Below are 14,523 nucleotides of genomic sequence, written 5' to 3' on the forward strand. Positions count from 1 at the left end.
CCAACTCCAGGTGGAAGTGAATCCGCAACCTGATTGGCCTGCAGGAGCAGCCAATCAGGCGGCTGGTAGAAGTGAATCTGCAACCTGATTGGCCCGTAGGAGCAGCCAATCAGGCTGCAGGCAGAAGTCAATCCACAACCTGATTGGCCCACAGGTGTAGCCCTGAAGTAGCCAATCACGCAAGGCCCATTGTGTAAATAATGTATATAAGCAGATGGTTTTGGGAAAAGAGCCATTCTTCTCTTCTTCTCCTGGATGACTATGAGCTGAATAAAGAGCATGAAATTCACTCTCGACTCCGAGTATATTTCAGAGACCAACTAAGTTTGTCATTGGTATGAGCTTTCGTGTGCATGCACACTTCTTCAGATACACTGAAACAGAAGTATCTGAAGAATTCAGTGTATCTGAAGAAGTGTGCATGCACGAAAGCTCATACCAATGACCAACTTAGTTGGTCTCTAAGGTGCTACTGGAAGGAATTTGTTTTGTTTTGACTATGGCAGACCAACATGGCTACCTACCTGTAACTAGAACTAATTTTCCAGCCAGCTTGATGCAAAGGACCATTGTAGAAAAGATTGTGCTGGTTGATGAGAATACAGCGAAGGCTTCCCTGCACTCTGAATAGAGTTGGTTCACTTGGAGAATAACATGGTTGAAACATGGGTTGTATCCCCTCCTCAAAGAACAGGTAATTCATGATGAGATGATGCTGGATTTTTAAAGGGGCAACCCCTATCATCTTACTTTAAGCCTACAATTTCTCGCATCTCATCAAGCAGAAGTCACTGTGTGAGTCATGCAGTCCTCAGCCATATCCCACAGTAATAAAAGCTGGAGGGAAGCTCATTGCATTATGGTCCTGCTGACTTAACACGTTGACCTCTGTTTTGTGATGGCACAGTCAGAAGGTGGGGAATTCACTATAAAAAGGTGGTCCTCATGGTGAAAGTAGCATCTAGATCAGCTTAGTTTATTGCCAGTGACACTTTGGATGATCAGGCAGTGTCCCTTTTACCTGCTGTAAACACACACACACACAGAGAGAGAGAGAGAGAGAGAGAGAGAGAGAGAGAGAGAGACCGGTAATTGAACCAAACAAAATATACTCCAGAGAAGAGATGTTGAAAGCAGATGGAAAGATGCATATTAACTGAAATCATCATGGCTGTTAAAATGGTGCAGTGCTCCCTTGATTTTCAGGGAACAATATACAATGGTGCCTCGCTTAACGAATGCCCTGCTTAACGAAATTTCCGCTTAACGAAAGGATTTTTCGAGCGGAGGTTGCCTCGCTAGACGAATTCTCTTTTTTGAAAAATTTGTCTAGCGAATCGCGGTTTCCCATAGGAATGCATTGAAATTCAATTAATGTGTTCCTATGGGCAAAAAAAAAAAAATCAAAAAACAAAAATTCAATGCATTCCTATGGGATTTGCTAGACGAATTTTTCGTTATAAGAAAAGACCCGTGGAACGAATTAAATTCGTCTAGCAAGGCACCACTTTTAACATGATTTTCAAGATTCTAGAAAGCCCACAGAAGAAATTCTGGTTAGATGCATAGTCACTTTAATGCTGCAATGTGCGAACTGGATCTCCGTAAATCTCTAAACACAGACCAGGGTTAATAGTTTACGGGTGTTTGGCACAGCCATATAATATTAACTGGTTTATCAAAGGTTCTGTATGTGCGTAATAATTATCCCATCCCCCTCGCCAATCCTACCTGGTGCTATGTGAGGCTATTTAGCAGTCGAGAGAAATGAAAAGTGCAAATATGTGAAACGGAAGATCAGACAGAAAGCGAAACACACACAGTTTTTACAAGCATAGCTGAGATACCATAAATAATGTGCATCGCGAAGAGTTGTAGAATAGAGGCAGTTCAGCTCCACATAAAGTAGTGCCTTGGATGAGCTCATTCAAAGTGAGTTCTGAATATATATACAGTATATAATATAGCAAAGAGCTCGAGGACCAATATGACTCCTAATCTATAGGCAGATGGTGAATATCAACCTGGAGTAAACTTTACACAAGATCATGATCTTGTCATGTGTTTGCAATAAATGTGTTCTCCTGGCAAGAAACCAGTGTGCTCTGTTACGCTGAGCCTGGTTCAGCTTCGGTAATGTGAAGATACTGAAAGAAATTCCCTAACAAGCCTAGCTGATTGACACCTGAGGCAGTTTTCATTTAACAGGTCGTATTTCTATGCCACCGTGACTTGTCATGCCCTTGTCTTATTGCATCATGGATTAAATACCCTGGGGGGAATGGGGATGAGCCCTTGCACTGAGCCAACAATTTGGTTCCGTAAGGAATATCTTCCCCTGTCCCTGATCCTGTCTACGACTCTCCCAGCCACTGTTCTTTTATTCCTCCTTTTCTGTTCTCCTTTCTCCTCCCTCTGCTATGCATTTCCATGTTCTCAAAACATGCTGGGGCTAGCAACGCAACCTAAGTCCAAGGAAGGGGTTGGTGCTGGTGAACCAGTTGGGTATTTCGTTTAACTGCCTGGTGCAGAATCATGTGTGTTTTGCATGAAATGTAGAAGGGGATTTTGCATCGCTGTGGAAAATGCATTATTAAAACAGAGTTCGTCCTGGCCGACCTGTGGAGCTTTTTTGGCTGGAGCTTTCTGTTCTCCTTGGCTAGCTCTGGAATAAAAGCCTTTATATATACTTCTATCTCTCATTATGAAAGAGGCCAGGAAGGAGTACAACTTCCTCTTGGAATCTCAGCACACACACACACACACACACAGAGAGAGAGAGAGAGAGAGAGAGAGAGAGAGAGAGAGAGAGAGAGAGAGAGAGAGAGAGAGAGAGAGATACACACAACACCTTCTTAGTTCTACTGTACTGGGAATGTTTCTGGCTCCAAAATAGATAAATAGAAAAAAGAGAGGAGACCAAAATATCACTGGAATAAAGTTGAAAAAGATTGTGTGCAGGTCTTAACAGAGATGTTCACAAGCATAAACATTAGTGAGGACAACTTAGATGGTTGGGTGCTCCTTATTAACGGAAGGAAAATCCATTTCACTCAGTAAAAAATACATTTCCTTAAAACGTAGTATATCTTTGAAATGTGCTTTGACATTCCCGGTATTAATCATTTTGCTTGCTTGTTTTCTCTCTGTGAGCCACCGAAACAAGCACACTCTCCTCTTAAATGTGTTGTGTTTGCCAGATTTAGAAACCAAGACGCTGCAAGGTTTGAAAGGCGAAAACCGTCTCGGCTCCACGGGTTCATTCCTCGTGGACAATTCTAGCGTGGACCTGCAGAAGTTTCCGGACAAAGAGATACTGAGAATGCCTGGCCCCCTCACTGCAGATTTCACTGTCAAGGTGAGACGCTTCGACTAAACAATGCTGTTCTTTTTAAGGAAAAGGGAATGTGAAACAACAGGCGGTTCACTTCAAAAGGAGTGTATTGAAAGGCCACGTATCCTTCCAGCTCTCTGCCAAGATTGCAATAGAGATGGGGTGTCTCCTATGAAATCAGGTGGGGGGGTCTCCGTTGACCCTCAATGCTCATAGTATGGGATTAAAGGAGAGGAGTGACTGCCCCTCTACATGTAGCTATGTACACGCCATAAATTTGAAGCACATTTCATCCCCTTCCAAAGAATCCTGGGTTGTTGTTGTTGTTTAGTCATTTAGTCGTGTCCGACTCTTCGTGACCCCATGGACCAGAGCACGCCAGATGGAAATGCACTGCCTCCCGCAGTTTGGTCAAACTCACGTTGGTAGCTTCGATAACACTGTCCAACCATCTTGTCCTCTGTTGTCCCCTTCTCCTAGTGCCCTCAATCTTTCCCAACATCAGGGTCTTTTTCAGGGAGTCTTCTCTTCTCATGAGGTGGCCAAAGTATTGGAGCCTCAGCTTCAGGATCTGTCCTTCCAGTGAGCACTCAGGGCTGATTTCCTTCAGAATGGATCGGTTTGATCTTCTTGCAGTCCATGGGACTCTCAAGAGTCTCCTCCAGCACCATAATTCAAAAGCATCAATTCTTCGGCGATCAGCCTTCTTTATGGTCCAGCTCTCACTTCCATACATCACTACTGGGAAAACCAATTGCTTTAACTGTACAGACCTTTGTTGGCAAGGTGATGTCTCTGCTTTTTAAGATGCTGTCGAGGTTTTCTCCCAAGAAGCAGGCGTCTTTTAATTTCGTGACTGCTGTCACCATCTGCAGTGATCATGGAGCCCAAGAAAGTAAAATCTCTCACTGCCTGGGAACTAGCTTCAATTCCCAGCACCCTTAACAAACTGCAGTTCCCAGAATTCTTTGGGAGGTAGTGAAATGGGCTCAGGGGCAGAGGAAGGGGATGGAGGTGGCGGTCCGGCCCAGGTGCCACTCTGGGAGGGGTGACAAGATGGCCCCATCCTCTCCCCAACTGTAGAGCGCCCGAGGGGGTGCGTATTCCGTATGGGCTGCCTCTCACGTGGCGTCCATACGGGCTGCTGCACATGCACACTCCATACGGGTTGCCACTCGTGTGGCAGCCTGTATAATAATAATAATATAATAATAATTTTTTATTTATACCCCACCCATCTGGCTGGGTTTCCCCAGCCACTCTGGGCGGCTTCCAACAGAAAAATAAAACACAGTAATCTATTAAACATTAAAAGCCTCCCTGAACAGGGCTGCCTTCAGATGTCTTCTAAAAGTCTGGTGGTTGTTTTCCAATTTGACATCTGTTGGGAGGGCATTCCACAGGGCAGGCACCACTACCAAGAAGGCCCTCTGCCTAGTTCCCTGCAACTTGGCTTCTTGTAGCGAGGGAACCGCCAGAAGGCCCTCGGCGCTGGACCTCAGTGTCCGGGCAGAATGATGGAGGTGGAGACGCTCCTTCAGGTATACTGGACCGAGGCCATTTAGGGCTTTAAAGGTCAGCACCAACACTTTGAACTGTGCTCGGAAACGTACTGGGAGCCAATGTAGTGGTCGCCGTGCAAGCAGCAGCGGCATTCTGTACGGACTGCGCATGCGTGGGCTGCTGCACATGCGCAGTCTGTACGGGCTGTGCCGCCCCGGGTGCCGGAGAGGGTTCCTCTGCCACTGAATGGGCTTTAAATTTATGTTGCATATGCTGCCTATAGCTCTGAGGAATCAGAGCTGTCAGCCCACCAAAAGGGCTTTCGTTCAGCATTGGGTAGTGTGTGGGTCATTAGGAAGATACTGTAGCTATACAAATAGTTGCAAACTTTTATTGGAAATACTGTACGTGGTTGCAGGCTGTTGCAAGTGCTCTGTGTGTCGTTTCTTATTGAATAAATTGCCATGTTAAATAGAGTAGAATCAAAGCTCTTAGGGATGAACACATTCATGGGGCGAAGGAGGCAACACTTGTGGAAAAGGCAGGTCGGTTATGAGATCCCAGCTAAAATAAGAGTCAGTATAAAGTGAAGCTGAAGTGGGCAAATTAGACCCTGATTCAGGCTCATCATTCACTGGTTTTTATGCTTCTGCAGTCTCACAGAAGGTGTAAAATGCATATAAAACTAAACCCCAAGCTTCTCAAGATGAGCAGGCTGGCTTTGGTCAAGACGTCATTTGTCTAGTTTTGAAGTTCTGCTCTGCACAGTGCTGGCTGTAAGAATCAAGTTGTTTCCTCACATTAATGCTTTCCTATTCTTCCAGGTAATATAAAACACATTGCTGGAGGCAGTGTGCACATTCTGTAGGGGAAGGGGGTGAAATTGCAGAGACAAATGTGAGCACTTGGGAATTACAATAAAATAAAATAAAAACCCTTTTTTTTGGGGGGGGGAGGTAGGTCAAGAGGGCCTGAAGGATTTCAACTGTTAAGCTGTAAAAATTGCATTGTGTTCAGGATACCATAAATTTTTCATTGTGGGATATAGTGTCACAGGGTGTTTGTGGCAGATGGAAATGCAAAGTGGGAAGCAGAATATGGGATCAAACCGAATTGAATAAAATAGAATAGAATTAAATTTGTGGACTTTTTTGTGGTACCTGCCCTTCATAACCCTCTCCAGATGTAGCAATCTGGTCCAGCTGAGAAAATGTTCCCAATGCAAAAACAGTTTTTTAAAAAATTATTATTATTGTTACAGTCATACCTCAGTTTCCAGACGCTTCTGGTTGAGTCTTTTCAGGTTGCGTCCCGCACCGAACCCGGAAGTACCCAAATGGGTTACTTCTGGGTTTCACCACTCGCGTATGTGCAGAAGCACTAAATCCCACTTTGCGCATGCATAGAAACGCCAAATTGCAACCCGCGTGTGCGCAGACGCAGCACTGCGGGTTGCGAATGCTGCGGGTTGCGAACGTGCCTCCCGCATGAATCACGTTCGCGACCCGAGTGTCCACTGTATTATTATTATTATTGTTGTTGTTGTTGTTGTTGTTGTTGTTATTGTTATTAGATTTGCATTCCTCACCACACCTGTATATCTCAAGTTCACACAAGGTACCTAAAGAGGTGTTTATTAAAAGTGGGGGTGCCAATAGGATTTTCTGGGTCCAGTACACGGTATGTGGATTGGGCCCTCCAACCAACTTGTAGAAGAGGACACATGTTTGCATGAAGATTGGATATGCATAATGTATGATGAGAAAAAATCTTGGTCTTTTGAAGGCAGGGTGGGAGTCTCAAAATGGCATCTGTGGCCACACACCAAATAAAATGCCCAACAGGCAGGATGTGAACTGGTGAAGCTCTTCCCATTGTTGCATTAACTTGTTCATCTCTGCCCCCCCCCCCCCCGCCTCGGAGCTGTTGAAGGCTGTTAAACATTTTCAGCTACTCTTCATCAAAATCTACACGTTTGTAGGTCATCGGATGTTCTTCAGTACAGCAGAACAAACCACTGCCTTTCCTTCACTTGTTTCTTAAGAGTTGTTGGTAATCAAATTGTGGTATCTGCATCTTTTCTTGCCCTTTGTGCAGGTTTCCCAAACTTGGGTCTCCAGCTGTTTTTGGACTACAACTCCCATCATCCCTGACCACAGGTCCTGTTAGCTAGGGATGATGGGAGTTGTAGTCCCAAAACATCTGGAGGGCGACTGGACCTAGTGGTCAGGGGTCCTTTTACCTTTACCATACCCTTCAACATTTTTCAGTGAAAATAGGGACGCCTTGGGGGAAAGCGGGACATTCTGGGATCAAAATCAAAAACTGGGACGGCTTCTATAAATCCAGGACTGTCCCTGGGAAACAGGGGCACTTGGAGGGTCTGTAAGCATATATTCCACACTTGCGTATTTATCTAATAATAGTGATTAATTCCTTTTCCCCTATTTTCTGAGGAACAGACCCTTGGAAAAACTAGAAGAACTGTACTTCGTGTCAACCCGCTATGTCTTTTTCCCTTATCTTTGAAAGGGTGCTAATGGCAGACATTTTCAACTCATTAAAAATAATAATAATAATAATTTTTCCGGTACAAACAATCTTAGATGGACAAAACTACATCCAAACGTGGATTTCAAATTCAGAGCTTGGGTCTGTGTGCACGCGAAAATGGGATATGAGTTTACTAGATCAACTGATTCTTTGGGACTGCTCTGGAGATGCAGCCAGTCAGGAGTGGGAAATGACTCCATCGTGCGCCTGAAACCTCCAACCCCACCAATTGAATACATCTATGGGCCTGATTCTGCGACTACCCCATCTCCAAGCCTAACCTGTTAAGTATTCACCAAGAAAGGAAATCCAAGTTCCTTAGAAGTGTGTTTTCATTTGAGGAAAAGTCTTCCTTCTAAACCTGACCATACCCCTTTTGCAGATGGCCATTTGATGATGACCAAGCAAAACTCGATTAATATGTCATGTGGATTAAACCCAACAATAGCAGATGGAACCTTAGAACGTGCATCTTAGGTCAGGCTACTGTAAACTCCAACAGGCAGGAGTAAATTGATGGGACCTACATTGCCAAAATCCAAATAGTTCTGTTTAGCAACAGGAAGTGAACTTATCTGATTTAAAAAAAAAAAAAGTGGTCTAACTTTCAGTTGACTAACTGCCAGAGAGATGTTTCAAATCACCATTTCCTACCATAGCTTCAAGCGTAAGATTATTTATTACGTTTATCACAAAGAGCCCTGTTATTTATGGATCTGTGTGAAGTTTGATCAAAGCGGACATATATTAGCTCACAAGGGATTGGGGGAGAAGCTGCTGCCTGTCCATACAGTTGTTTTCAGCATCTGCAGTAAACTGATAAATCATTTAGAAACAAAGGGGAAGACATTGATTGCTTCGGGTGCTTCCTTCCTTTTCTCCTTTCCCGGATCATTCATATAGACATATATATTATATCATGTGGTTTTGATACCAAAGCCATCACAGGGCTAAGGGGACCCATTTGCATTATTTAAGTTTCCTGACATCGGAAGTGATCCTAAGCAAGTTCATCAGGACGTCTCGCCAAATTCAGATGCTTCTTTCCATATAATAATGCTTCCATATATATATATAAATTACTTACTGGGTCTTGAACATGTCCTGGGAATCCTGAGCTCCTCTCGGCTTCCACTGTGAACCTTCAGATTCAAAGAAACTTCATTTTTCAGATGTGGGTGGGTGTTAAGCACATAACGTGTGGTTTTGATAAACTGAGCAGGGTATTACTCTTTAGTGTTTTCCATGGTACAATGCATTTAACAGATATATTTAGAACCTGTACTTTCCCTTGAACTTGGGTTTCTAAAACCAATGTTGGGAAGGCCAATAGTACAACTAGCCACAATTTTTTAAAAAATAGGCAGAACAATTTAGGAACATTGGTGGATATTATTTGTGGTGGTGTAATAATAATGCTCTCCAAGGGCCACTTCCTCTCCTGAGATTATTGTTCATGGGAAAACCTTTGCACATCACTTATGGCAAAAATGTTCAGGATTTATACTAGAGCCCAGTCGTAAGTCAGATAGTGATATGCCCAGCTGCTCCCAAGTTATTGGCAAACCCGTGGTACTAAATAGTGGTTGGAAACTGGCACACACCCCACCATCTTGCAATTTCCATCATAGCAAAATTTAAGTGGAAAGTGACTTTGTTGCTCATTTCCATAAGTGCTCTTCAAAGAGTTATCTCTAGTAATGAAGTTGATAATTATCTTAGAACCAGGTTATGTGCTGCATGCAAATGTGTGTGTGTGTGTGTGTTTAGATAATAATTTTCACTAATGAATAGCCTCATTATAACAATACCAATTTATAATACAATTGCCAATACCAATTGTTCAGTCAAGTGTGTGCTTTTAAGACATTGTGGTTTCTGATTGTAGGGGGAAAGGATTTTCAGGAGGCGGTGGAGACTTTGTAGGGGTAAAGGCAGTGTTTAACTTTTCCCCAACCTGCTGTTTTTCTCTTGCTGTCACCACTCCATTCACTTTCACACAGAGAGAGAGTTCCAGTTGTGTGCCTACCCCAATGATATTAAGTAAGAAGTTCAATGAAAATATCTGATTTAATGTGGTAGTTATGATCCTAAGATAAAGGGTGCCTCCCAAGCGCCCTGCTGTTTTGTGGGAGGAATTTAAATGCATGCTGGGAATTTAGGTTTGCACAATTAAAAGTGGATTGAAGTGCTATATTGTCCTAGCATAACAGATACACTTTTTAAAAGGTAATCCAGCTTTGAAATGCATTGAAAAGTGTGGAATGAACAAGTGATTAATGATAAGACGTATAAGTACCCTGCAAATAAATTATGGTAAATGGCAGTATTAATGATCAGTGTTGGGTAACTGCCCCACAAACAGATCAGACGAAATACTCAATAAAGAACAGAAATAATAATAATAATAATAATAATAATAATAATAATAATAATAATAAATTTATTATTTATACCCCACCCATCTGGCTGGTTTCCCCAGCCACTTTGGGCACCTTCCAACAAAATGTTAAAATAAAATAAAATAGTCCGTCAAAGATTAAAAGCTCCCCTAAACAGGGCTGCCTTCAGATGTCTTCTAAATGTCTGGTAGTTGTTTTTCTCTTTGACATCTGGTGGGAGGATGTTCCACAGGGCGGGTGCCACTACCGAGAAGGCCCTCTGCCTGGTTCCCTGTAACTTGGCTTCTCGCAGGGAGGGAACCACCAGAAGGCCCTCGGCGCTGGACCTCAGTGCCCAGGCAGGACAATGGGGGTGTAGACACTCCTTCAGTTATACTGGACTGAGGCCATTTGGGGCCTTAAAGGTCAGCACCAACACTTTGAATTGTGCCCAGAAACGTACTCTCATTCATAATCGTAATCTCATTCATAAGCTTTAGCAAGCAATTCAGGGTGTTGGTTGGCATCCATCTGTCTTGAGAGACAATGGAGTGTGCCTCCAGGGGTGGAGTCAAACCATTGGAGAATCTCAGCACCTGCTGTGGCTGCAGAGGTCAGTAACTCATAACTGCTGCCTCCTACGTTGTTTTTGCTGTGTTAACAGCACAAAGGGGAACTCTCTGGAGTGGAAGCCTAGGCAGCATGCATGGAGGTTCTGGGCTGCTGAGACGACAAGCCCTCTCGGCCTCGCTGATGTGGCCCAAAGGAAAGCAGAGCAAGATGTTTGGCACCAGCTTGGCTGCAGGAGTTGCCAGAAGGAGGCGAACTCGGCACTAATCCAACCGTTTTAGGGACTCTACTCTGGATTTGTGTTGAGTTTATTCCTGAGCCTCTAATTCCCCTGAGTCAGGATGAATGCTCAATAAATGGGGTGTCTGGGGGAACCCATTGTGTTTTGGTATGATCTCAGCAACTGCCTAGTTTTATTTATTTCTATTAGTTCTTTATTCCCTTCATCCCGGAAGTATTCTGGACTGGGTGCAAAACAACAAATTTAACTTAAAATACCTTTAAAATAGATGAAAAGTCATTCAACTAATCATAAGACTAGCATGCAGAGACAGCCCCTTAATCCATTTTACTAATTCACAACAGAAGTGAGCACCACTCTGAGTCAGAAGGTGGAATTGAGAAGAGATGTTTCCCTTTTCAACATGGAGACACGGCTTCCTGGCTTGTGGATTCTCCCCCAGCTTTTAGAGGTAGTCCAAAGTTTTAAAATGGGTGTGCAGCAGGCAGGATAAAGGATTTAGCTTTCAGCAGAATCAACATGTGTGCCTAGTCAACAGCTGATACTGCCTGCGGGCTGCAGAACCCAGGTCTAACCTCTTGTCAAACAAAATTCTGACAACACGGTAATCATAACAGTCTCTTCTTCTCCCAAAGCCTATGCAGCTTTTATGAAACAATAAACACTCTTTTTTTTTACTGATTTCTTTTGCCTCGTTCACCTAGTAATGTTATTTTTCCATCTGTGATTAATTGCAGTGTATTCCTGGCTGTCTGAATAACTTCCCACTTATTTCAGGAGATCGATCTGCATCTGCCTTTTCTCTGTGTCAGAGAAGACAGATAATCAAGCAGACAACACAACAAGAATCCTTGGGGATCTGGGTTGTTATGTCTTCCCAACTTGGGATGTGGAACCTACTCAACCTTTTAACTAGTCCCTGTGTAATCTCTCTCCTCATTTATCACACTCTGGCTTAGGACCTCACACACGAGACCTTTAAGGTTCAGGCAACGTCGCTGTTCCCCCCCCCTCTCTCTCCCCTCTCTCTCTCTTTAAGCTACAAAAGCTTTCATTGCTGCACATTCCAGTAAGAGATTTCAAATAGCGTCTAGCATGATACCATTCTGGTTCCCAAGAGTCGACGGGGCTTTTTGTTAAGTTCAGATCCATACTTGATTAATGTACCACCCTACTTCAAGGAATTGGACATCCTGTTTATGGCATGTTCAACAAAATGATATTAATCCGTACAAGAGGCCTCCTCTGTTGCCCAGGGATACCTATATTGCTACAGCTGTATATATATATATTTCCAATGGGGAATTTATATCACTGTTTATCTTGATTTTTAAAAGACCAGCTTTCCCTCAGTAGAGTGCAACTCTTATATCTTTCAACGTATCCTGAAGCATTTCTGCCCTGGTTCCCCCACCCCCACCCCCACCCAGCTAAAATGCTATTTTATTACGGTAGTACTTACATTCCTGTTACTTCCTGAAGAAATAAGTAATCCAAATATAATGCGATTGGTTTTGTATCTGTCCCCCACCCCACTCGTCGCTGGCAGTGCACTTCCACTGTGTCAACTGCATTTAGGATTCACAGCCTGCCTAATTTACTTTGATGTGCATCCCTTGTTTAATACTTCTGTATATACATTTTGACATTGTTCCAGCAGAAGGTGTAACATGTTTCTCTTGCTCTGAATATTCTCAGCCGTGTTTTTTTTATTATATTTTGTGAACTGTACAGGTGTTTGATACCCGCGCTACATACCTTTCAACTTTACCTGCAGCGTTTCTCCTTTTCAGATCCGTTACGCTGGTGCTGCCGACAGTACGGTTCAGTTTATTTTCTATCAGCCTATCATTCACCGATGGAGAGAAACTGATTTCTTTCCTTGTTCCGCTTCCTGCGGTGGAGGTAATAAATTTAACATTGTTTTTACCGTTTTGCATTCTGTACCAATATACATAAGGTTAAGTTGTTGTTGCTTTAAAAAAGGGAATGAGTTTCACTCGTTTTGAATTAACTCTTGTCGACTCTTCATCTTGGAATGGATTTCAACTGTTAGGAACTGCTAGGGGGGAGGGGAGAGAATGTTGATTGTATCTGATTAGTACTTCTGTACAGTACAGCTACGTCTAGGAAAGCTGCCTGGAAAATGCCATTCACACCCAATTAGCATGGGAGCGGATTTGCAGCATCTTAGTTCCCCCAGGAAAAAGACTTATTTGTTTTGTCCCAGAATTGTGACTTTTTCAGTAAGTGGCTTCTGCTGCCAACCAGAGAGGGGAGGGGAACTTGCCTTATGACAGTGATGGCAAACCTTTTAGGGACCGAGTGCCCAAACTGCAACCCAAAACCTACTTATTTATTGCAGTGCCAAAGCGGCAATTTAACCTGAATTCGGAGGTTTTAGTTTAGAAAAAAACAACTCGTACATTAACATCTTTTGACTTAAAGGAAAAACACAATGACAGAGGTTTCAATGATACAAGCCACTTTTTATTGAAAGGTAAAAGTTTGCATTTGGCATGCTTTTTGTTGTCATGCATCCTGGGGTGAGCGCTGAACACAGTGTGCATGCAGATCCCAGATTTCCAGGGTCTTCAGAGCATGAGGAAGAGTTCCTTCCAATCTTTTGCTCCAACTCCATCACAGGCAAGACCTCTCAACCGATCCATGGGTCGTGAGGGAGTTTAACCCTCAGGGAGCTTCCCTGTCCTGACTATATTTTGATGTGGTGAATCAGCTTGTTGGTTTGCAGATCCTCAAAGTTTGTTATGTTTCAATAAACATAACCTTTTCCCAAGTTGCTGCTGTGTGAGTCTTTTCCCAGGTGTGCTTGCAAAAAACACTGCATCTCATTTGCAGCGTTATCTGTCCCAAGGGAAGTGTATTTCTGTGGCGGATAATTATAGAAGGTGGTTTGTTGCTATTTATAACTCCAGTGGTCCACAAGGATGCCTCAATACCACTGATTAACGACTTGCTTTTCACTCTTACAGTATACTGTAAACCATCTCTCCTTCCCAGATTACTTCCCTCTTTAGAAAGTCAGTTCCTGTATACCAAGTTAAATATAGAGATAGATATATATGCATGTTCTGAAAGTATCTGCAGTCGCCAAAGAAGGACTGAAGTCATGGCTTTCACTAGTTTCAGAAATGTTCAATATGAATATGAGGAAACATCTCACAAAGCTTTTCTGACTATCTTCAGACTATGTGCATGGCACAATGACTTTGGGACACTCCAGGTTTACAAGGATGCATATCAGCCACATTCTACCCATTTCACCCCTACGTGTTTTCCAAATCCTGGTTGAAAAGTATAATCTTGAAAGTTACCCTGAAGAGAGAATTAAGTTCAATACTGTTACAACCGGGACCCAGGTGGTGCTGTGAGTTAAACCACAGAGTCTAGGGCTTGCTGATCAGAAGGTCGGCGGTTCAATTCCCTAGCGACGGGGTGAGCTCCCGTTGCTCGGTCCCATCTCCTGCCCACCTAGCAGTTTGAAAGCACATCAAAGTGCAAGTAGATAAATAGGGACCGCTCCGGCGGGAAGGTAAACAGCGTTTCCATGCGCTGCTCTGGTTCGCCAGAAGCAGCTTTGTCATGCTGCCACATGACCCGGAAGCTGTCTGCGGACAAACGCCGGCTCCCTCAGCCTATAGAGTGAGATGAGCACCGCAACCCCAGAGTCGGACACGACTGGACCTGATGGTCAGGGGCCCCTTTACCTTTACCTTACTGTTACAACCACTGAAAGCATTCATTTGTCTAGCTGCTCCTTTTACAGAAAAATGCACCTAAATTTCACCCTACAGGTGAAGTTTGCAGACTGTTTAGCCATATTACAGAAACAGGGTCTCTTTTTTTTGCATACTTTTTGGAGCTATCTTTTTGTTTTTGCTTTTAATATATCCAGCATGTGCTTTTGATTCCATAACTCA

At 43.4% G+C, this 14,523-nt stretch overlaps 1 protein-coding gene across 3 annotated transcripts in view; it reads left to right on the forward strand.

The window, feature by feature from the left end:
- ADAMTSL1 (ADAMTS like 1) overlaps positions 1-14,523 on the forward strand; it is a 460,511-nt gene that overhangs the window by 305,799 nt on the left and 140,189 nt on the right. For all 3 annotated transcript variants that reach the window (XM_088659038.1, XM_088659040.1, XM_088659039.1), the window contains 2 exons: positions 3,201-3,358; positions 12,376-12,487. In XM_088659038.1, the coding sequence (XP_088515164.1) occupies positions 3,201-3,358; positions 12,376-12,487 (270 nt within the window). The remainder of the gene's footprint in view (positions 1-3,200; positions 3,359-12,375; positions 12,488-14,523) is intronic.

Source organism: Zootoca vivipara, chromosome 15, assembly GCF_965207765.1.
Source record: "Zootoca vivipara chromosome 15, rZooViv2.hap1.1, whole genome shotgun sequence".
NCBI lineage: Eukaryota > Metazoa > Chordata > Lepidosauria > Squamata > Lacertidae > Zootoca > Zootoca vivipara.